The sequence below is a fragment of the Apodemus sylvaticus genome, chromosome 5, assembly GCF_947179515.1.
Source record: "Apodemus sylvaticus chromosome 5, mApoSyl1.1, whole genome shotgun sequence".
NCBI lineage: Eukaryota > Metazoa > Chordata > Mammalia > Rodentia > Muridae > Apodemus > Apodemus sylvaticus.
The window spans coordinates 113,063,937-113,087,947 of NC_067476.1; the positions used below are offsets into that span (position 1 = coordinate 113,063,937).

General features: G+C 48.8%; 1 protein-coding gene across 5 annotated transcripts in view; it reads left to right on the top strand.

Annotated features, from left to right (window-relative positions):
- Positions 1-11,029: 11,029 nt before the first annotated feature.
- The window catches only part of Ebf4 (EBF family member 4), a 74,709-nt gene continuing 61,727 nt past the window's right edge, over positions 11,030-24,011 (top strand). For 4 of the 5 annotated variants that reach the window (XR_007977950.1, XM_052183612.1, XM_052183613.1 and 1 more), the window contains exons 1-5: positions 11,030-11,433; positions 11,891-12,012; positions 22,395-22,551; positions 22,787-22,850; positions 22,987-23,042. Coding sequence is in view for 4 of the 5 variants with exons in the window: in XM_052183612.1 (XP_052039572.1) it covers positions 11,128-11,433; positions 11,891-12,012; positions 22,395-22,551; positions 22,787-22,850; positions 22,987-23,042 (705 nt within the window). In the remaining variant the exon portion in view is untranslated. Of the gene's footprint in view, positions 11,434-11,890; positions 12,013-21,357; positions 21,444-22,394; positions 22,552-22,786; positions 22,851-22,986; positions 23,043-24,011 lie in introns of those variants that run through there. The other variant, XM_052183616.1, reaches the window with a different exon arrangement.

Here is a 24,011-nt window from a genome sequence, read left to right on the forward strand (position 1 = left end):
ACCAAATCCAAAAAAAAAAAAAAAAGAAAGAAAGAAAGAAAGAAAGAAAGAAAGAAAGAAAGAAAGAAAGAAAGAAAAGAAAAGAAGAAGTAAAAAAAAAAAGTAAAAAAAAGTAGGGGACAGGAGAAGGAGTTCGGCAAGAGTGGCCTCAGCTGGAGTTTCCTCAGTGACACTGGAGAGCGATGAAATGTGGGTGCCGTCTCCAGATTATTCTTCCTCGAGTGCCCTGCCCTTGTATAACATGGACCAAGGACAGCTTTCAGAGAGATGAAGAGAGGTTGTTAAAGTGACTTAGGATCAGCATTCTCAGAGGAAATGTTTCAATAAAGAAAAAAAAAAGTAGCTGGGCAGTGGTGGCGCATGCCTGTAATCCCAGCACTCTGGGAGGCAGAGGCAGGTGAATTTCTGAGTTCCAGGCTGGGAGGCAGAGGCAGGTGAATTTCTGAGTTCCAGGCTAGCCTGGTCTACAGAGTGAGTTCCAGGGACAACCAGGGCTATACAGAGAAACCCTGTCTCGAAAAAACCAAATCCAAAAAAAAAAAAAAAAAGAAAGAAAGAAAGAAAGAAAAGAAAAGAAGAAGTAAAAAAAAAAAAAAAAGAGAAGGTTGAGAGAAGGTTGGAGTCGGCAGCAGTTAATGGCCAGCAGCTGAGCTGAGGCAGTTGAGTGACTGGACAGACCACCTGGCCAAGAGGATCTCAGCAAGGCAGTTTCAGTGCTGTACGGTAAGGCTGTGAGTGCCATGGCTGAAGATCAGGAGAATGAACTTGTGTGAAGAGACAAAGCACATGGAGTAATGAGAAGTAAGGTTAGTGCATGTTCTAAACCTGAGAGAGAAGAAAAGAGAGATTTATGAGCAATATTGTTGAGCCTGGTGACCATGGAAATGATCTTTATCTAGTTGTAGGAGGCTACTTGGAGAAAGCAAACATTGGGGTTCATTTAAAAGTGCCATCTTCAGGAAGATCTCTGTGAGTTCAAGGCCATCCTGGTCTACATAGTGAGTTCTAGGACAGCCAGGGCTATGTAAAGAGACACTGTCTCAAAAAAAAAAAAAAAGGAACTTTAAAAAAAATTTAAGGGTTATCTTGTCAGAAAGATGGACTTGAGGCTTCTGACAAAATGGAATTGAGAGATAAGTGAAAACAGTCTAAAAGTTCTAATTCAGAGCAAATGAGAAAAGAACCAAAGGTTTCAAATTTCGCAAAAAGTAGCTCTTACAGGAGTCTTTGAGTGTATAAGAAGGAGAGGAAAGTGCTTCCACAGGACTTTTGCAAGTTGAACAGATGTCAGTAACAAGTTGGAGCCCCTTCAGATGAGGACACAGACCCACAGTACTGCATGGTCATCCTCGGTGCAGTATGACAGCCAGGCTAGAAAAGGTCTGGAAGGATCCTGTGCAAAATTTCAGGAAGTCAGACATGGCAAAGAATGAGGGTTATATCAAGGGAGGGCTCTTCGAAGCAGAAAGTTTTCTGTTAATTAATTTTTACTCAGGGTCTCACTATGTAGTCCTGGCTGAACTGGAACTCACTCTGAAGATCAGGCTGATATCAGACTCACTGAGATCTGCCTCTTTTGTTTTAATTAGTATTTAACTATCTTGAGTATTTTGATTAGTAGCTAATTATAGTAATTTTCTTAAATATATGAATAGTAAAGAAGGGCAAAGCTTCTTGTCAGCTGTGTCCTTCAAAAGCTTTTTTCTGTGTACACACACATGGAGGAGAGAGAGAATATAATATTGGTTTTAGTGTATGTTTTATAGTTTCATACTTATCTTTGCATATACTGTTTTCTTTCAACACTAAATTACATGTCATAGGACACTATATCACAGAGAATTGAAAAACCCGTTCCTTTTTTTCTTTTTCCTTTTTTTATTTTTTTAAGTTTTTCTAAAACAGGGTTTCTCTGTATGGCCCTGGCTGTCCTGGAACTCACTCTGTAGACCAGGCTGGCCTCATAAACTCATAAACCCACCTGCCTCTGCCTCCCAAGTGCTGGGATTAAAGGTGTGCACCACCATGCCCTGAAAATAAAAGCTGAAAAATAAAAGCTAATTCTTTTGTTCCACTGTATAGTATGCTATAATGTAAATTTGCTAAATTAATCCTTTCTTAAATAGGCAGATGCCTAGTCTGAAGTCTGATTTGGGCTCTTCTCAGCAACATTCCTGTGTTTATCCATGCACATTTCCCATTGTACACATGATGAAAGTTATAGCCATCCTGCAAGGCACCTCTAGCCATGTATGTATTTCAGGTGAAACGGTGTGTTGGTGATAGCTTGATTATAGATCTGTGTGTGTGTTTCACTCATAGATTTGTTCTGATGCAGTAAACAGAAAACTCAGAATGCTGGCTGATAGTGTGTTTCTCTACCACTACTTCTGGAAGTAAACAGTTACTGACATTGAATTAGCTGCTTGGTAATGTCCCCAGGGATCCAGGTTCTCTATATTATCCCCTCTCTAAATTCCATTAGACCACTAGAAGCATGTGCTGTCTTGGATTAGACATGAGAGGGGGTTTGGGAATGTTAGGAACACCCTTACCGTATGTTGTCTTGGATTAGACATGAGAGAGGGTTTGGGAATGTTAGGAACACCCTTACCCTGTGTTGTCTTGGATTAGACATGAGAGGGTTTGGGAATGTTAGGAACACCCTTACCGGATGGTAGTTCTGAGTGTTTGCTGTTGCCCAGCAATGGAAGAGCATGAGTACTTCATGCAGAGGAACCCATTGTCCAGGCAGTCTGGACTAAGTAGCTGAGTGCTAACTCTAAGCTCCAGCAGATGTGGAGATCTGAGGGTTGCTGTGGCAAGAACTGTAGTAGAAGGAAAAGGAACCAGAATGTGAAGAGAGATGAGGAGAGGAGGGACCATGGCCACCAATAATAGAGATGCAGCGGCCAAGATCATGTAGGAATCCTCAGCTTTCTGAGGGGCAGGAGAAAAGACATTGTAGAAATAAATGAAATAATAGCTGATGTCTATTGAATTTTTAAATGCATGTGTGTGCATATGCACAGACACACATACACACTAAACAAATGTAAAAAATAAAGATAAAAATTGTTGTTTAACCTACTTCATAAGGTTTAACCTACTTTATAAGCCAAGGTCTTGTGTATCCCAGGCAAACCTCTAAAGTGGTATAGCTCTAAGTGGAAGGAAGGCGTATGTTATAATTCTACAGATGGAAACATTGAAGCTTGTTTTTTTTTTTTTTTTTAATCCAGGGACTTACCTGGAATCTAGGACTTTTCAAACTCAAAAAGGTCTTTCCACCTCAACATGACACTCTTATTTGCTTTTTTTTTGTTTTTGTTTTATGGTACTGGAGACAGAACCGAGGGCCTCACAAGTTCCAAGTAAGTATTCTGCAGAAGAACCATGCATAAAACAGGCTGGGGCCTGTCTCAGTGTTCTAAGGCTTGTCTGGCGATCAGGAAGCCATGGGTTTGGTCCTCAGCTGCACAAACCAGCGCACTCCTGTAACTTCACATTTCTGTAAAAGACTTGCAGGAGGCTCGAGAATGAAAGGTCATTCGTGGCTACATACCAAGCTTGAGGTTTGCCTGGGTCACATCCATGTGTGGAAGTTAGAGGACAACATGCATGCATCTGTCACCTACTATGTGGGCCCTGGGGACTGAACTCAGGGAGCGCCTTTACCACAGCCCCAACACATCTTTTAGGGGTTGTACCATAATTTAAAGCAAAAATATTTTATGCTTAAATAGTGTGGACATAATACCAAGTTTCAAGTTGATCATGGACTGATAATAGGCTCCCAGACAGACCTCAGCACAACTGACTCCATGGTGGAAGTGCCATTCAGACCAGAAGACATAGACAGCACCACTTGCCAAAGGAAAACAAAGACCTAATCCATCAAACGTCATAGCTCTGAAAAAGTTGCTAAATGTACTAACCTTGCTTTTTGGCTCCTGTAGTTTCACCCAGGATGTTGTGCTCTCTCTCTCTCTCTCTCTCTCTCTCTCTCTCTCTCTCTCTGTGTGTGTGTGTGTGTGTGTGTGTGTGTGTACATGTGTGCTTAAAAGCTCACCCTGAGAAAAGCTAGGAGCTACACTGGAATCCCAAATACACAGTATAGTCACTAGCCTGCTAATAAAGACTTGCCATTGGCTTAAACCCATGTCCAAGTAGACTTTTTCTACAATACACTTAACCACCCACATGTCAGAAAAAAAATCACCCACATATAGCTAGCTTAGCACAGAACCTGGGGCCTCACTATCCAACACTCTGCTTAAGTAAGAGCATCAGTCATTAACCCTCACACAAGAGCATGCTGCAGTCAGATCACACAGGTCTGGAAACTTCTTGTGTCTATCTCTTTCCATCCCATTCAGTTCTACCACATTGGTCATTTAAAGCAGTCAGGGTAGGAACTCAGACATCACACGAATCAGTAAATGCTGCAAACTGGATTTAGTTTTTGAGAAGCAGCATTGAAAACTTACCATAACACGACAGGCCCTCCAGCATCCCAGGTATGCTGGGCATAATTAAAGCAGTTCCCTAGTCACATCAGATCTCCGGGCCACAGGTCTACTCTGTGACACTTTTCAAAGGCTTGGCTTCCGCAGTCCAAGTCCAAGAGATCTTGTTTCCTTTCTAGGGACGGGAGGGAGCAGCATGATAAAGTGGGACTAGGTGACAGGTGGTGGCTGCATGAGCAGCTCCTTGGGCTCATCTCTCTGGGATAAGGCGCATGACATCACACATCCAACTGAGCACGAGCGCCTGACTTCTGCACCCTGGACAAGTCTGAATTCCACAAACATTTAATTACCAGGCACCTTTCTAAACACTATGGATGTAGAAGAGCAGGGGGAAAAAATCAAGAAAAGACAAAAATTCTTTTTTTTTTTTTTTTTTTTTTTTGACAGGGTTTCTCTGTGTAGCCCTGGCTGTCCTGGAACTCACTCTGTAGACCAGGCTGGCCTCAAACTCAGAAATCCGCCTGCCTCTGCCTCCCAGAGTGCTGGGATTACAGGTGTGCGCCACCACCGCCCGGCTTAGGACAAAAATCCTTGTCTTCAGAAGCTACAGACCAGAGGAGCACATCTCATTCTCCGTTGACCCTGCCTTAATTGTCAGGGACAAAGCACTAGGTGAACCAGGAATGTTAATCATGCAGGGGCGGCTCCTCAGCCGAGGAGATAAAATCAAATCCCTGCATTCCGTCCAGAAAGCTGAGAGTGAAGGCTGCTAACAGCCTGGTGACCTTTTTGCTATCTGGGGAGGCAGACCTTACCCACCTTTAGCTATAGAGCAGACCTCACTCAATTTCCCTAGAATAATCATCCCGACCTCTTCTCTCTGTAGACCATTACCCACCCTTAGGGGAGATGTCAGTACTCTATAGCCTGCTGACCTCTATGTTATCAGAGACCACAATAGATTCTAGGCCTTTTAGCTATCGAAGCCAGCTTCTTGGTCATAAACTTTGTAAAAGAATCTTTATGTAGTCACGCCTTAAGCTTTATTGTGCACCAGGAATTGGACTGATTGCTGCCTGGAAACCTTTTTCCCAAATTGTACTGTTTTAAATATGCTGACAACTGCCTGGCATTAGACTCCCCAAAGTCTGGTCCAGGTTGGCAAAGTCAGTCTGCTGTGGGTTTTCATTCTCATCTCTTCCCACTGCTCAGCTGCCTGTTTGACAGCAAGGACCCCTTCACTGAACTTAAATGTTATTGATGTTTGGTTTGCTTTTGAAACAGGATCTCTCTACATAGCTCTGGCTATCCTGTAACTCATTATGAAGTCCAGGCTGGACTTGAACTCACAAAGATCTACATAAGCCACTATGCATAGTAATTTATGTTTTTATTGTCTCGGACATACACTGTTCGTATTTAACTCTAGGTACCATTAGAAGATTTAGTATGGAAGTGGAGCTGAAGTTTATAAATCGGAGGGATTGGGTCCTTTAAAAGAATTTACAATTATGAATATTATATATATATAATATGTATATATATATACATACATGTTTGTGGAATTCAGACTGTATATATCCATGTGAATATATCACAATGAATTCTCAAAGAGATTGGAGAAAACCTATGAAAAGCCTCATGAAGAATCAGTCTCTGCTACTTCCTCTCTCTTTTTCACCTAGACAAGAAAAGCAGCCCTTGCTGCCCAACCCTATACCATCTACTGCCTGCTCTCCACCTCTAAGTCCAAAGTGATAGCTTCCTTTCCTTTTGCTTTTCCAGAGCAATATACAAAATCATGCATGTGTGTGCACCCATGTACACACACACACACACACACACTTTTATCCATCCATAGAGGTAAGGAAATAGCCAGGTGTGGTAGTACAAACCTTTGATCTCAGCACTCCAGAGGCAGAGGCAGATTTCTGTGAAATTTCTACATAGTGAGAGAACATCCGAAATGAACAAAGATAAGATAATGTGTAGTTTGATACTTCCATCCTGAGTTGACCAATTTGTAAGTAGTACTGCATATGTCTTAAAATATAAACACATACACATTTGCTATATTTGCTCCTGAGCCATTTAAGCCTGACCACAGCAAGTAAGCCACCAGTTTGTAATGAGAATATAAACAGAATAATTCCTGAATTTCTATTTTTCCTTCTGGGACAACACCTGCTAGCACATACACACACAGATATCACTACAAACAAGAGTCTGACCTCCTCATCTGCCAAATAATGGTCATGGTCTCTGAAAAACAACAAAAACAAAACCAGCAGCCACGTGGAGCTTTTCAACCACTAGAGTTTTTTTGACACTGCCTTTAGGTAGCTAAGAAGCAGCCATCCAGAGCCAGCACTAGGTGCCATTTCAGTGCTAGCTTAGAAGCCTACAGACTCTGGCCTCTCCAGGAAGGAGGTGAGCCAAGGAGACAGTGTGTCTCTGCGCGACAGCACAGAGTGAACATTCCTCTCATCCTGAGGGAAAGTAGTCACCTCCTATTTCCCAGTGAGGATGAGATTGGCTGTCTTTGAGAGTCCTAGTGATTGGCAGGGATGTGAAGAGCTTGGAATAACGAGGCCAGAGATCCTGCCTTTGTTCAGGCCAAAGATTGGAAATGGGATATCAGTTTTTCACCAAAGTCTCCAACATGGTGACTCCCACTTCTTTATTATATAGAACTGAATGATTCACCTAGATACCAGGCCAGGCCAGAAATGGAAAAGACCCCCAGGCAAGACCCATTGTTATGATGTGTTTGCTGTTTGCTGTTTTTAAATTTTTCTTTTAAAGATTTATTTATTATTATAGGTAAGTACACTGAAGCTGACTTTAGACATACCAGTAGAGGGCGTCAGATCCCATTACAGATGGTTGTGAGCTACCATGTGGTTGCTGAGATTTGAACTCAGGACCTTTGGGAGAGCAGTCAGTGTGCTCTTACCCGCTGAGCCATATCACCAGCCCGTTTGTTTTTTCTTAAAGTAACTGAGGAGATTTTAGGGGTCAATAGCAAGGAAGACTGAGAGCTGTAACATAACATCCGGGCAACTTTCTCAAATGACCGATCCCTTCACTTCCTGGAAGTATGCGAGAAGTCATAACTAGTGCATGCTTTAATTTTTGTATTATATTCTAATTATCAGGTGACTTAGGAAGTGGATCCAAACAGCAACCTAACACTCTGGGGACTCCAGGGGGCACTCTAGTACAATATACAGACTGTCCAAGCACTAGTCAGCCTAAAATGATTTTGTGTCTACTTCTCACAGTTTTCACAGGGCTGGGGCGTGGGGAAAATAACTCTTCTGTTTAAACAGTATTATCTTAAGTCTAGACCTATCAGAAAAAAAACAAAACAAAACAAAAAAAAAAACAAAAAGCCAACCCTAAGCTCCTTGGAATGGTCAGGGAGGTACCAGCCAGACACCCAGGTGCCGGGAGTTCCCACCTTTGAAGTGTAGCCGGTCTTCCACTTCTACAGGCTCATCCTTCTGGCTGAGGAGTCCGTCTCTCCTCCCAGGCCCGGGCCCTTCTCTGCTCATCCCTGCTCCTGTGACAGTCCACATCCTCTGGATCACACTGACGTTCATGTGTCTACGTAGCACTGTGAGCTTAAGGAGGGCACCGCTGGCTCTCCCCTCCACTTGTGCTCCAGCGCTGGGCACATTGACAAGAATCTTCTTGAACATGAGCACGAATGTCCGTGAAGCAAAAAAGTGAGGCAGGAGGTTCTGGCCTAACTTCCAAAAGCAAGACCTTGACTGGGCCAGAGTGGGGTAAAGCATTTTCTCTAGGCTCAGGCCAAGCCTCCCCTTAGAAAGGGGTAAATCTTCCTGCAAAACAAGATGAATAATGTGAAATAAAACATTATTCCGAGAAATAGACTTGTGACTGGATCTGAAGAGAGATATTCAACTCTGATCTCAATGGCTCATTTGTCCAGGAGCTACTCCGAGTCTCCCAGAAGCCCTTCACTGAGGCTGCAGGGTCTGCTAAATCTCAACATCCTGGCTGCTCCCTTTCTATTCCATGGGGTTAGTGAGGATAGAGTAGAAACTGTACATGCCAGGAGGTCCCCACTAATGTCCGCTATCTCTCAGTGCTACTTTCCCAGGCCAGCCTATTCCTCCATTTCCCCAGGTTATTTCTGATTTAGAGCCACAACACACCACCAAAAAGGCACAGGGACTCACTCCACCTTGCCCGCAAAAGAAAAGCAATGCCTAAGTTCAAGCATCCCTTCCGGAGGGGACAGCAGAGTAAAAAACAAACAAACAAGCAAGCAAACAGCCCAGAGTATCTGGTGAGAGAGACTGGATCAGCATAGAAATGTCCCTAAACAGTCCTTAAGTGTGAGAGGCCACGAGAGATGACTGAACTCTCCCTAAGAAGGTTATATATACTCCAAATCACGCGACACAAGAGGACGCTGCCAGGAGAGCCGGGCATGTGTCTCCTTCAAGCAGGGGGGTGGGGGGGTGGGGGGTGTAGAACCTAGTGTTGAAACGAATTACAATCAGAGAGATTTTCTGTGAGTACTGGGGCAGAGAAGGGCATAGAAAACCTGACAGCGGTAGCTGTGGGTGGAAGGAAAAGGTATCAGAGATTACCTGTGGGCTGCCGGAGGGGCTGGTGTAGACTCACACAGAGGGTGCACTGGCTTGTTAAGGATGGGCAAGGGGGAACTAAATTGTGCCACTGTGGCCTACAAGGCCAGTCACTTGTGCTGGGGCCTGGGGACTCTTCCTGCTCCTGTCCTGCCCCATGGTCCAACCCAGGTCACATTTCCCCAGTTGATGGTCAGCACAGACAGAAAACAGAAGGCCAAGCTAGGATGTGGTCTTCTCAAACACAGCCCGACCGACTGTGGAGAACACAGGAATTCGTGAATAACAATGAGGGGGCGGGGCAGACACAGCAGCCCAGCATCCTAAGAGGGTGGGAGGAGAAAGAGATCACACTTCTTGTCTGTGGGGTAGCGTCATCAGATGGGTGGGAGGAGGAAGAGATGTGGCGATTGGATACTGCAGGTCTGAGGGCCAGAAACCCCAAAAGGACCACGGAGTCAAAGCAGAAGCAACAGTTCCAGAACAGAGAGGATTCAGACTGTGGGCCTCCAGGAGCAGCCGAGCCTGGCAAAGCAGCCTTGGCCGACACTCCTGTGAACTTCTGCAGAAACAAGAGTGGCAGAGATTGTAGGAGGTGGGGAGAAGGGGAAAGGTTTTTAAGAATGGGAAGTCTTAGCCAGCCATAGTAGCTGGCATGCGTGATCCCAGGACTCAGGCTCTCTGATGCTGGCTCTGTTGTGACAGGTCTGGGAGGACCTTCGATTCCACATTTGTCACAAGCTACCAATGTCAATGTTGCTGATCCAGAAGCCATACTATGAGGGGCAAGGTTTAGAGGCCAGTTGGAAAAGAATTCATTTTGAGAAACCTGATATTGATAATTTTGTGGGTAAAGGCTGGCTGTGAGAGGTATGCATGAGACTGGCAGTGTCCCTTCCTTCTCCTTCACAGGTGACAGGGGTTGAAAAACTGGGCAAAAAGAGGAAGAGTGGAGACCCAAGAGGTCAGGAGAAGAGGCAGAGGAACTCTGGGGTCCCCTCTCTGGGCCAGTGCTAGGCAGGATATTAAGGATATTAAGGATATTGAGGGCTGACTCGATCATGCTCCATCTCACCCCCAGGAAGATGAAGATCTCAGAGGGCAAACAGCAGCAAGAGCAAGGCCACCCCCCCAACCCCCTTTTGCTGTTCTGCAGGAAACTGCTGGACTCAACCCAAGGTTTGCTGATAGCCTATAGGACACACAGGCTATGCCCCAAGGTCGAAAGCCAGATGATTTCTGTGCAGAAATAAAAGATGAATGGACTCAGAAAGAAGACTGGAGAGAAAGAGGTGAGCTGGGCTTAGGGTTAAGAGCCCAGCTCACCTGGGCCTTTGAGAAACTTCTACTTGCTTTCCGAAGTCAGAGATTTCTTAAAAGCTCAGGTGGGAACTTAAGTTTAGGTAATCCAGGGACAGGAACGCAAATGGGAGGCACAGGACTCAGGTAGTTCAGTTTGCCTGGGGCCGCATCCCTACCATAAGGTGAGAGAGACCCTTAAGCACTCAGTCCTAAGTCGTGGAGGTTAAGCCGAGGTCAAGTGGCACCAAGGGTGCAGCGACTCCCAGAATCAAGCCTTGGCTATGGAGGGGGCGGTGCACACTTAAGGGAAAGAGATGGGACCACAAAGATGCTGGAGCTTCGTCTGGTGGCGACGGGGAGGCCCTGGAGATTCCCGAGCGCGATGTAACGAGCTGCCTTGCTTAGGCCGGGCTTCCTTGCCGCGCAGCCCCCAGCCCGTCCTTTCCCCGCCTTCCCCGGCCCGGGCCACCTTCCCGGCGCCCCTCCACCGAGGCCGTGGCCCCCAGTCCGGCTACCGACTCGCGAGGGTCCGCCCCGCAGCCGCGGCCCCAGCCCGGCCGCTCCTCCCCCGATGATGTCACGTCCCTGGCCGCCCCTCGGCCGGCCTCGCGCCCCGCCCCCGCCTCCCCTGGCCCGGAGTCCCCTGGGCCCACCCGCTTGCGACAGCCCTCCTCTTGCCCGTGCTCCCTCCCTGCGGCTCCCGCTCCCCAGGGAGCGGCGGCGGCGGCGGGATGGCCAGGGCCCGCGGCCAGGCCCCGGGGAGCGGCGGGCGGCGGCGGCCGCGGCGGGGAGGCGCAGGGACCGGGCCCCGGGGGGACTCGGCCGGTCTGCTGCTGCTCCTGCTGCAGGTGCTGCCGCCCGGGGCAGCGGCAGGCCCGGGGCGCCGGGGCACTCGGGGGCCTGGCGGCGGCTGCGTCTGCTGGCCCGGCGCCGGCCCTGCTTTTCCGCGGGACGCGCGTCTGCTGCTGTTGCTGCCGCCCCGGCCACCACCGTCGCCGCCGCCGACCTCCGCGGCCGCAGCCTCCCCCTCTCGGATGGTAATCAGCGCCCCGCGCGGGCGCCGCGGGCGGGCGGGGGAGAGACCGGGTGGGGGGAGGGCGGGCACCTCGCGGGGCGCTCGCCCCCCCTCCGACGACCGCGGCGCTGGGCAGCCGCCAGAGCGCGCCTCTGGGGCGCCTCCGTGCGGAGCCGGTGCGGGCTCCGCTTCTCAGTCTGTTCACTGGCGCTCAGGCCGCGGGGGAATCCCTCCATCTCTCCGCCCCGCGCCCCGGGAGGGGAGGGGACAGCGCCGGCGCTTGGGGACCCGTTTTCTCTGAGAGAGCACCCGAGAGGCAAGCGGCACTGAGGCACCGGGACTCCGTGCAGCGCTGCGCTCCTGGAGGCTCCTGGTGCCGTCGGGTCGAGCTGAGCTGAGACGCCCACGGACTCGGCGGGACGGGATCCCTGGCAGTTGGGGGCGCCCACGAACTGCGGGTCCTTATGTTCCCCGCACAGGACGCTCTGCCCCGTGGTGGGCTCCACCTGAAAGAGGAGCCGCTGCTGCCCTCCAGCCTGGGCTCGGTGCGCTCCTGGATGCAGAGCGCGGGCATCCTGGACTCCAACACCGCGGCGCAGAGGTAAGCGCTCCACCCGACCTAGCACGCTGGTTGGACCGCTTAGTGTCGCCTTCGTCCTGCACGCCTAGCTACTGGAGCGAGGGGTGGAGGGAATCCTAACTCTTGACTGTCCCGACGAAGTCTCCTGTTCACTGTGTGAGTTTGACTTCTTCCCGAGGATATGGGGCGGGTTGCTCACTAGGGTTCAGGGCTCCGGGGGTGGTGTCTCTCCTCCCGCACACACCTTGAGCCATGACCCACAGTTACTAGCCATCTAGAGATGTACAGCCCATTCTTCCTGCGCAGTCTCCACCTTTCCACTTGTACAGTTCCGCGGCTTCCCAACAAGAAAGGCAAGAAACTCTGTAGTATACAGGACCAGAGATGTGGGTGGGGCTGAAGAGAGGCTAAGCCAGTGGGCAGTTAGCCATGCTGAACTGATTGGAGCTGAAAATGGGGCTGGACTCCTCTGTCCGATGGTTTTGGATAGATCCTTAAGGAGACTGGAAGCTCTTGAGAATTAGCAGGATCTGCTCTGGTTACTTTTCATGCGAAGGCATAGGGAGACTTCTGTAAGAAATGGACTCCAGAATTTGGATGGTGACTTTGAAGGCTTGTTAAGTCAGCCACTGCAGCAGCTGGAACCTGGTCTCTGTAGCACTCCCTCTATTTATACAACATGGACTGGAGGTTATACGTCTGATCAGAAGCTCACTGTACCTAGCACTAGGTAGGGACTGTCCCTGCAGACAGCCAGGACAGGGTAGGCATTGGGTCTTTAGGAAGTTTAAATAGCTGCTGCCCAGTATCTGAAGAATGTCAAAGCAGAACAGGACTGGCACATCAGTCCCATTCACACACCCAAACTTCCTCAGGTATCACTTGTCGTGCACCCCAACCTCACCCAAGAGTAGACACAGAGTGTTTTGTGGACAAAGAGGTGCATTATTTTTGCACATCTGTCTTCACAGAGAGAGTGTGGAGCTTTCTGTTGAATGATCTGTCCTGGACAGAACAGGGTATTCCAGATGAGCCAAGTCCAGGAAGTTAGATTCTCTAGTTAGAGCAATCTAGCTAGAGACTACAGAAACACAATAATGTTTAACACAACTGCTCTCAGTGTGTTGCTGCACTTCCTTCCCATGTCCCCCCTTAAGGTTTGTCCTGTGTTATTCTTAAAACTGTGTATGCCCCCTTTTCTCTTGGCTTTGGCTTTCCTTGGCTTTGAGGTGGTCGTGTGAAGTTATAGCTGAGCATATTAGACTGTAAGTTCCTGTCTCTTTCAGACTTTGCTCTCTGCCTGCTCAAGGCTGCCAGGTTAGATGGGGTGTGTGTGTGTGCCAGAGATGATGTTCTAAAGGTGGGTAAGGGGGCAAGAAATCTGGGCATGGGACTTTCAGCCTCAGCAATCCTAGTCACCGACAGTGTTATCTACACAGAGAAAGGTTCTTGAATGGGGTCTAGTCCCAGTCCCCCAAGACCACATAACTGAAGCCCAAAGGCTTCTGAGGTTTGAACAGAACATTTTCCAGGCCTGAGCTTGCTTGGCCCCAAGTCTGGAGCCTGTCATTCTAGATTGAGAGTTTTCAAACACCTGGGTGATTCTCTTCCCACTTCCAGAGGGGAAGCTAATCCTTGCTTCTCAGCTCTTTCCACACTGCTTGTCCTTTCTCCCGCCTGTATCTCCCCCTCAGTCCTCTGCTCGGGTCTTCCCATCGCAGATCGTAACCAGAAACATCCATCTCCCAGCATCCCCCTCATCCTCCTGACCTGTCTGGTCACACAATGCTGCTGGGTGTGGGTGATCTGTGTCTTCCCTGCTGTCACTCCTGTCATTCCTTCCTCACTGTCACTCCACAGCCACTTGGTTTGCAGAGCTTATGGATGCCTAGTCTCAAGCCCAGTGTCCCCAGCTACCTTTTAACAGCTACCCTCCTGAGTCCTAGATGCCATTCCTCTCTGGCTTGAGGGATAATTCAGACCCCTGGTCCTATACTCTGACTTGTCCCCACAGGCTGCTGTCACTGGCACACCGCAGATAGCTGGCATTCAAGGCTCATCACAATCTGACCTCAGCTTTCGTTCCCAGCTTCTGTATGACAGTAGCTGATCATGTTGAAGAGGCAACAAAACTGCTAGACCTGATCTCTCTCAAAACAGTCCACAAGCCCTTAGCATCGCACACCCACTGCAGAGCTGTAGCCAGCCGGGAGCACCCCAACTCCTCCTCCTCAGCACCGGCTGTCTTTGTGTCCTTCCTCCCTGCCCAGGGGAACAGTTCTTCTTACATTTATTTATTTATTTATTTATTTATTTATTTATTTATTTATTTATTTTGGTTTTTCGAGACAGGGTTTCTCTGTGTAGTCCTGGCTGTCCTGGAACTCACTCTGTAGACCAGGCTGGCCTCTGCCTCCCAAGTGTTGGGATTAAAGGCGTGTGCAACCACTTCCCGGCTAGGGGAATAGGGGAACAGTTCTTAATGTTACTTAAACTACAGGTCAGGCTCTGCTGTCCTCTGCCTGTCTGTTTTCCTGGCTCTGACAACCGATGCTTTCCTGTAGGGCAAAGATGGCAGTCCATTCACCTTTCTTTCTGTAGCCCACAGGCTTAAGGAGTCCACCTAGATGGCTCCAAAAGGCTTCTCTGTCGGGCGCCTCTCTTCACTTCAATATGTTCCAGCAACTGCCACACCTCCCTCAGCTACTGGTCTCCAGTTTTAAAACTTCAACTTTACAAAAATGCCAAAGTTTCAGAAAAAAAAAAAGTAGATGAGGAGGAAAAGGCTTAGAAGGCTTGCTAAGATGAGTGAGGAATTCTGAGCATAGGATGTAGGAAAAGAAGAAGAAATGGACACCCATCCCATAGGAAGGAAGGAAAGGTTCCCTGCTCCCTGCTCCCTGCCAGGGTCTCCTTGACAGGGATGTCTGCTCAGAGGGCCCTGGCCACAGCTGTGACTCCTCCTGCCCTGAGTCAATAGGAATTTATCTCTGAGACCTATCTCCACACCCTTCCCCACTCTCCACAGACAAGTCTTCCTGCTGTGGGCTTAGCAGAGATGGTAGCGCTCTTCTCCTTCTGGTGTGCTTCCTACGCTGGGGAGCCTAGAGCGACCTGCCAGCCCTAGACCTGCAGTAGTTGTGGGAGACACTAGGACTGCTCGTCCTGCCAGCCAGTCACTGCTTGAGGAGCAAGGCCTTAGAGGAGGAAGGCAGCTGGGGATGTCTTTCCTGTAAGCAGCTGCAGGCTAGCCTCCCTGCTAGGAAATGCTTTTGTATGCTTTAATAATTAATAGCTGCTCCTCATCCTGGAACCTGGCTGGCAGGCAGGCCTGTGGGTAGATAGCAAGAGGGTTGGCAGAAGAGAAATGGGGTGAATAGCCGGTAGGTAGGATTGAAAGCCAGGGAGGAAAGTGGTTAGAACACACTCGTGAGAGCTTTCTTTCCCCTGCCTACCATTTAGACCTGGGTCACTAAGTTGATTTGGGGGTCAGTACTGAGCAGTAATGAGAGGGGCTTTGAAGCCTTCACTGACCCGGGCCTCCTCTTCAGAAGATTCATCTATTGAAGTGGCTGCCCTGAGCTACCAGGTCTTCCCTCTGTGGGTACCACTGAGGTAGGTGTGCCTCTGTGTGTTACTGCTTTTATCTTCTTTGATGTGCATTTTGGCTAGGTTCTGAGAATATCTTGGCTGGAGGCAGGCATAGCATAATGATCACTACTGTTCCGGGGACACAGGGAATACCTGAGGGAGAGCTTGGACACCACTGGGATGCTTACAAAGGGGGGGGGGGGTTTAGAAGAAATGAACATGGAGCTTCTGCAGCTAGGCAGGATGGAGAAGAGAAAGACTGGATTGAGCAAAAGAACTTGAGACAAATCTGAAATTGCCATCGATGAAATATGGGAGGCATTGTTTATGTTGGAGGTAGGGTAGTCAGCAGAGCCGGCTTCCAATGTTGATGATGTCAGGATATGTCCCATGAGGTCAATATCTCAGACTTGAAGATGGATCAGGTTCAAGCCAGAGTGCTGTTGTTGTGTAGAACCTTGGGCTGCCAGGTGGGCCAGATTTAACATTTGGCAGGAAAATGGAAGGCAGAAGCCCCGAGGGGTGGTTTGTCCTCTAAGGGGATGCAGAAGGTTATTGCTAAATTGCTATTTATGGTAAGTGTGTGATCAAGCATGAGCGTTGTATGAATAGAGAACAGAGACTGCAACAGGAGCTTTGTCTACCAAAGAGTTCTGGATGCTTGAAGAACCCCGGGGCATCTTGCTCAGCCTTATGAGAGAACATCTCCAGGGACCTGCTGGGTGGGCTCAGTAATAGCAACCAGATACCCTGTTGCTTTACCATGCCAACTAGCATCTGTGCCCTGGAGTGCAGCTTACCTTAGTGGTCCAGGCTATGAAGACCAAGTTGTCTTCAAAGACTCAAGTTGTTCATTTGACCTTGAAGTCTCAAATAGTGTTCAGGAGACCTAGACATCCCAAGGCTTACTACAAGGCTGGACTCTTCTGTCCAAACTGACTTTTCTTCTGGAGTTACAGAAGGTCTCCTTAAATCTTGGGCCTACGTAAGAGCAGAGAATGTGCCGTGATAGAGAGACTGCAATGGAGGCTCCAAGTCTGGGCTTCTCTAGAATAGAAACCCGTTCTTTACCCCTTCAACCCCTCCACAGCCAAGAGGAAAGTATTTAGATGTTGTGTTTGAAACAGCCTTTCTGAGAAAGTGAGGAAATGTATTGTTTGTTTTGGATTCTTGTAAAAACTGGTTGGCGTGGTTGTTTTGTCACTTGGGAGCATTTATCTGAAGAATGCCCATGCTCTATTTTCCATGATGCTAAGGGAATAAAATGTCACTGAAGTACGGGCTCCAGCAGTATACTTGCTTACCTGCATACACCATAAACCTGGGATCTGCAGAGTTGCCCTTAAGCCCCAAGAGCTAAAGCTCCGCTGGCCTCGGCCATATCCAGTACTTCTGGGTGGCCGACAATTGAAACCCACGCTTGGTTGGGAAAGGGTGTACCTTAGCCAGCAACTGCTTCCTAATGCTTGAAGACTTGCTTAGGAGGCCAGAGCTGGTTCTGCTTACAAGTACACATGGCAGCGGCGAGTACGGGAGAAAAATGGAACAGTAGGAGCTGGAAAGATGGCTCTGCAGTGACAACAGAGCCATAGTTTGAATCCCAGTCCCCACATCAGGAAGCTTGCAAATGCCTGTAATTCCAGCTGCAAGGGAGCACACACCCTCTTCTGGCCTGTTTGGGCATACACATGCATATGTACATGGGAATGCACATAAATAAAATAAATCTGGAGGAGAGGGTGTTGACTTAAAAGGTGGCAGCGCCTAACCAGAGTTGCTGGAGTACTGAGTCCCTGACCCCCAGTACTCAGGTGGGATAGGTCTGCAGTCCTTGACCTGTGTTTCTGTAGTTCTCCATAGACTCGAACTGTGACTGCCTACAGTGGTGGCTTGATGGGCTGGCTACCTTCTTGCCTTTGTCTCCTGCCACTCCTGGGGTTCCTGGAATCAATCCAATAAGCTGTTGATATTTGGGTTTTCACCCCAGGGAGTTCTCTGCTTTCAGGAGAACATAAATGAGACACCTGCCTCTCCAGGATTCAGGGGCTCCATCCCTCATCCCCCCCCCCCATCTTTCTTTCTTTTAGATAAGTAGTATGCATCAGTAGACGTACATCCCCAAGTTTCTTCCCACCTCTGGAGGTTGTCTTGGACAATTCCACTTTGGAGAGCGCATAACCAGAGATACTACTGGCTGTCATCTGTTCCTCTTTATCTAAGCAGAGAGCATGCATGCCCAGGATGTGGCCGTGGGGACTGTCAGACCCCTGGGTACTTTGTTCATGGTTACAGCATGGTTCTGTTTCTGTTCTTTAACTGTGGTTTGTTTTCTAATTACAAGAGCAGCAGCTTCTCCCAAGGGGAGAAGAGAAGAGAAACGTTTCCCTTCCTCCTCCCAGGTTTCTTGCTTTGTAGCTTGAAGTTCTCTGTAACAGGTGCTGATCACCTGCTGCAGTTCCAGGCACAGGAGCCACCGAGACTACCAGGGAAGGAAGACACGGGCCAGTCTGCTTCTGTCTCCTGATTTCCATCTTCTGTACAACATATTCCTTGTAGTATTCTGCATCGTGCACATAGAAAATACTAGATTCTTTTCAGCAAAATCTTTTCCCATTTTATCTCAGTGCTAATTAGCTAATGCATGACTGAGGTAAACTAGAGATTTCCCTGGCAAGGAGCAGAGAATGGGCCTATCAGAGGGGTCTTCCCATTTTATTGGCAAACCGTGGTCTGAAGGGGACTAAGACTGTCATTAATAATGTTCTATAGTAGTTCGTGATGATGGAAATGTTAACTAGTCAGTGCTGCCCCATGGAAGGCTGTGAGTGTGAGCAGGGGAGGAGAGTTCCGTGCTTCTCTGGGCTGCCTTAGGAAGAACAGAGCCAGGCTAAGTAAGCCGGTGTGGTGTCAGGGGGCTTGTGAGATGGTTCAGTTTCTCTATGCCTCACCCCCTAGCACTGGATACTGAGCCATACCCCTGTGAGAACCGGCTGCCTTTCCCCTTACCTCATCTCTGTGTTCTTTCGGTCTCCCAAGTAATCCCGTTCCACAGGGAAGGCAGGCCCAGTATAGGGAGTTTGGCCCAAGGGTTAGGGAAACCAGTAGGAGCAGGAGACCAGTTGGAGCAGGGGACCGGCAGGAGGAGGGGATAGACAGGATTTGGACTGAATGAAATTTGCCAAAAGGACTGGAAGAGGAGAGGAAGCTCAGGTCACTAATAGTTCCCTTTGTATCAGTTTAGAAGCCCTGAGCCAGGCAAGGGCTTTTGCATAGAAGAGGCCTCTGAGTGGGGATTCTGTGCTTTCTCAGTATCCACTTCTTCTGCTAAGGCCTTTCTGTCTCCTCTCTTCCCACTGCCTGAGAGACTATCAGACTCATGAGAATAAAGCACAGCAGCGATGGGATTGCTCTACAAGGCCACACACACACACACACACACACACACACACACACACCGCCATCCATCATTTTTTCCACTTGGTGGTTCTTGAAACCATCCCCGGCAGAGTTCAAACTAAGCTGGCCCTGGAAGCAGGAGGGTGGAGCTCAGAGTTGATGTCTCATTAGCATATTCATCCATAGTAATCAGAGACCTGCTGTGATCAAAAGCTCTCCAGGCTTCCCTGCCTCTTAGCCAGGTAGAGAAGCTGGCAGAGGGTGGTCAAGTCCCCACTCAAAAGGACTACCACCTAGCTGGAGGGAACAGGGAAGAATGGAGAGAGGACAGTGCCCTGCAGAGGGAACCTCTAGTAGGGAAGAGTGTTGGGCACCTTTTGTCACCACTTCTGCCTCCTACATCACCCACTCCCATGGCCACTCTCAGGAAAGCACCCACAGGACAGAACAGTTGGTTTTATTATTTGCTATATTCAGTATGAAAACATAGCAATCGCCTCTTTCTCTGACAGCCTAGATACTATGGCCTAGTGTGAAGCCAAAGAAAACAGTAAGTTCATTCTATTTAATTAAAAAAAAATTATTTGTTTATTTATTTGTTGGGGGGTGGTGCTTAAATGAGCCATGGTACACTTACAGAGGGGAGAGGTCAACTGGTGGGTGTTGGCCCTCTCCTACCATTCAAGTTCCTAGGTTCGAATTCAGGTGATCAGACTTGGCAGCAAGAGCCTTTTACCTGTTGAGCTATCTCAATGGCTCCTGATTTTAAATTATGTGGAAGGAAATATTAAATAGCAACGAGTCTGGTAGTCACTGTCACAGTAGTGTGGCTGGTGGGCATCTCGATGCCTCTGTGTGTGTGTGTGTGTGTGTGTATGTGTGTGTGTGCATGCTCACATGTATATTCATATATGGGCGCACATGCAGGGAGTGCATAACAAAGCCAGTCTACTGCCTCATGTCATTCCTCATACACCTTTCTCCTTCTGTTTCTGGAACTTCACCAAGAGGTCAGCAAGTCCCAGGCATCCTCCTGTCTCTGTTTCCCATCCTACAGCACCATGTCCTGCCTTTTACGTTGGTTCTAGAGGTCCAAATTCGGGTCCTCACACTCATGTAGTGCATGCTTTACCAACTGGGGCATTGGTATTTAATGGAAGTTGACTTCCCCCTGTGTAATGAGCCAGAAAAAGCACAAGGCAGAGAATACAGTGCTCTCATGACCTAACACGTAGAAGTCACGTGCTATCATTTTGCTATATTCTGTTGGCCACACAGATCAGCAGAAACACAGGAAGGGAACCTGCTAAAGCACATTGGGAACCATCATCTTGGAGTCTAGGTACTGAACGTACGGGACAACCAAGCCTGAGCCGACTGAAGCACGGTCATTTTTGCAGGATGGCCAGAGCCTTCAGTGTGAATCACATTTCTCAGCAGTGTGGTCACAGCACTCTTTTCTAGGGTGGAGATCACAGAACCTGTAAGAAACATGCTTTGGGATACCTCTAGATTAGAAAGCCTAAACTTCTCTTTCTAGTGTTCATGTTCCTACACAGTCTGGCAGGAACTTCCAATGCAAACTTTTCTCCCCTAACCTTATACCATCATGAGTATGTGTATGCAAAGTGTGTATGTGCATGTGAGTATGCGTGTGTGTGTGTGTGTGCATGTACATGCATCTTTGTATGTGTGGGGCACACGTGAGGGGGCACATGCATATGTCTGCATGAGGAGGCCCATTGTTGCTGTCTTCTTTGGAGTCTTTCTTGGTCATTCTCTAACCTACTCATTGAGGCAGGGTCTTGCAATTGAACCCAGAGCTTGTCTAGATGGCTAGGCTAGCCAGCCAGCCTGCTATGGCTCCCCCGCTCTCTGCCCTTTTAGCACTGGCATATCCCCCAGGATTTATCTATGTGGGTTCTATCTCCCTAGCCCCATCCCCTTTTATTTATGTTTTCCTCCTTTCTCTCCTTATCTCTCGAATTATTTTGAGGCAGAGTCTCCTGTATCTCATGCTCTCCTTCAACTCACTATGTACCAAGGATGAACTTCCAGTCTTCCTGTCTCCACCTCTAGAGTCCTGGGATTACAGGTGTGCACTACCAATCCTGGTATCATGCGGATTCATCATAGGGATTGAACCTAGGGCCCTCTTCCCACTGAGCTACACCCCTAACCCAGCATTTCACTTTTTGAAATCTGATCCACTGACACTTGCCCTTGCAAATATTTCTTGGGCTACTTGACCTTCTCTTTCCCCCTTCCAGTTAATTGAGTATATACTTACTCCTTGAGGGTTGGGGGAAGGCCATAGTCTCTGTAAGTTTTCACTTGGATCCCACAAAAGAGTTATTATCCTTTGTGTTTTCTTGCCAGGTGTGGTGGCTCATATCATAATCCCAGCACTTGGGAGGCTGAGGCAGGAAGATCACAGCAAGTTTGAGGCCAGCCTGAACTACATAGTGAGTTCCAGGCCAGCCTAGACTACAGAGTGAGACCCTATCTCAAAAAACAACAATAAAACAAGACAAAACCAAAACACTGAACAAATGAGCAAACAAACAAAAACCCCAACCCAAATCAATACTCTCCTCCTTTGCTTCCTTTTTCACATGGTGACATTTGGGGCCAAGGGTGCCCATACTGTGACCTTCGTTCCACTCTCTGCCTGTGATTCCGTCTTCTTCCAGGCATTTAACTGCACTATGACATGTTGCGTGTTGCAGAGTTTGAGAGCGGTCTAGCACATGAGACCTGCTTCTTCTCGTCCTCCATGCTCAGTTTCTGAAGAGCCAGGAGCAAGCCAGTTGTAAGGACAAACTAGGGACCCTCTTACCCAGAAGCCGTGCTGTCTTGTCTTAAAGCTGTAGTCATGCCCTCGCTACCAGAGAGGGTATTCCCCATCTATATCCATAGCCCAAGGTCTAGGATAGGCAGACCAATAGCCTGGAACTGTGTAGCATCCCTGGTAGTCTGGAGAACATCATCATGTGGTAGGCAGTGCTAGAATCTCAGTCAAGCCCTAGTTGTAAGCTGGGGTTCAGTGGAAAGTTTATTTCAGAACCTCCCAGGTACTTTTTGATGTCCTAATACACACTCCTAAATGCCTCTGGATAGTATAGTGAATTCGTTTATAGGTTATACACTTGATTTTGGATACAAACCTTCCTAAATATGGGAGAAGGCTGCAGTAGGGGAGAGCCTGTCAGAATGCCTTCATGTAGCACCTATGGTATTCCTTCTTCTCAAAGAAGCAAGCTGGGGTAGCCTCAGTGCTGTGGGCCTCGCTATGGAACTGATACGGTCCTTGCACAACCGTTCCGCATGTCAAAGCCTAGTCCTGGTCAGAACCGCTGGGGTCTTTCTCCCTGAAGGCCCCTTCCAGTGGTTTTCCAGTTCCTTTCCTCCCACAGTGGCGTGGGCCTGGCAAGAGCACATTTTGAAAAGCAGCCCCCCTCCAACCTCAGGAAGTCCAACTTCTTCCACTTCGTGCTGGCCATGTACGACCGGCAGGGGCAGCCCGTGGAGGTGGAGCGCACAGCCTTCATCGACTTCGTGGAAAAGGATCGAGTGAGAGGCTCAGGGGCGGCCTGGGACCAGCACTGGGAGCGGTGGGAGGGCTTCAGGGACCCTGCCGCACTCACGTGAACACGGGGGAAGATGAGTGGATACATGCTAAATGTGTGGGAAAGGATGGGTGAGTGACTGGAAGGCGAAGAAGGACCACGGGGTTAGAGTGGAGGGTGCGGGTGAAGGAGGTTGAAGGCACTGAACACTTGAACATCCTTCTGTCTTATCCTTGCAGGAGCCTGGGACAGAAAAGACAAACAACGGAATCCATTACCGCCTTCGGCTGGTGTATAATAACGGTGAGCAAAACCTGGGTCCCACAGTGTCCCCGAGACACGCTGTACCCACTTCAGGGCCTGGGAGGGCGTGGGGATAGCCATCCGACACGTCTTCGTGCTCCCCTGACAGCGAGCTCTCTCTGCCCTCCCACCCTAGGACTTCGGACAGAGCAAGACCTCTACGTGCGGCTTATTGACTCCATGTCGAAGCAGGTGAGCCAGCCTGGGGCCTGTTGGGGCCCCTTAAAGGCGTGGTTTGAGTAAACAACCTCAGCCCCTCTCCATCTCTTGTGCCTTTACTCACTGGTTTAGAGCTCCCAGTTCCCTGCCTGTGGCAAGTCGATTGCGCTTTTTCTATTCAGTCTGGAAAAGAAAGTATTTATAAAAAGACCCTGGCTTAAGCCATAGTCCTTAATAACCCAGTCTTAGATGTGGAATCAGGGGTGTGTAGTGCATTGGTGAGGAGAGAAAACACTCCTCAGGAGAAGAGGAGGGGGAACAGGACAGGAAGAGATATCCAGGAAGCATGTAGTCTCAGGTAGAGTCCAGCCCCAGCCCAATCCACAGGGATCACTGGAATAGAAACAGCACCACAGTTGGTGCTCTGAAAGCAGGGTTGGGGGGAGGGGGCAGCGTTTTGTGTCCCCTATCAGTCAGCCGTTGGCTAGGGACCATGCCTAAGGCAGGTAACTCCACTGAGAGCAATCTCAAGAGAAAGTCCTCTAACATCGTCACTAACTGCTAAGGGGGATGGGCACCCCTGGGGACTGAAAAGAGACCTGTGTGCTGTCCTAGAGCCTGTCCCACAGACACGCAGCTCCTCACTGATAGGCTGGTTCCAGGAAGGAGGCCCAGGGCCGACAAAAGCAATTCAGAGGGACAGACCTGCTGCATTCTTAGAGGTCGCCCAAGTCTCAGGGTTTCAGAAACATGCTGGGAGAAGGGGCTTGAATTGTGAAGGGGTCAGATTAGTGGGTCTAGAATGAAACATGGCAACTTGCATGTTCTTGTACAGGCAAGTACTTCTAGCAGCCTCACCTGGTCCTGGTTCCAAAGCAGAGCAGAAAGCTCTCAGTCACTGTGATAGGGGAGGCACACCCAGCAGGGGTAGTGGGACTGGGTGGCAAACGAGTGTGGGAGCCTGCAGAGAGAAGGACCTACAAACAGGAAGGCTGGAAGCTC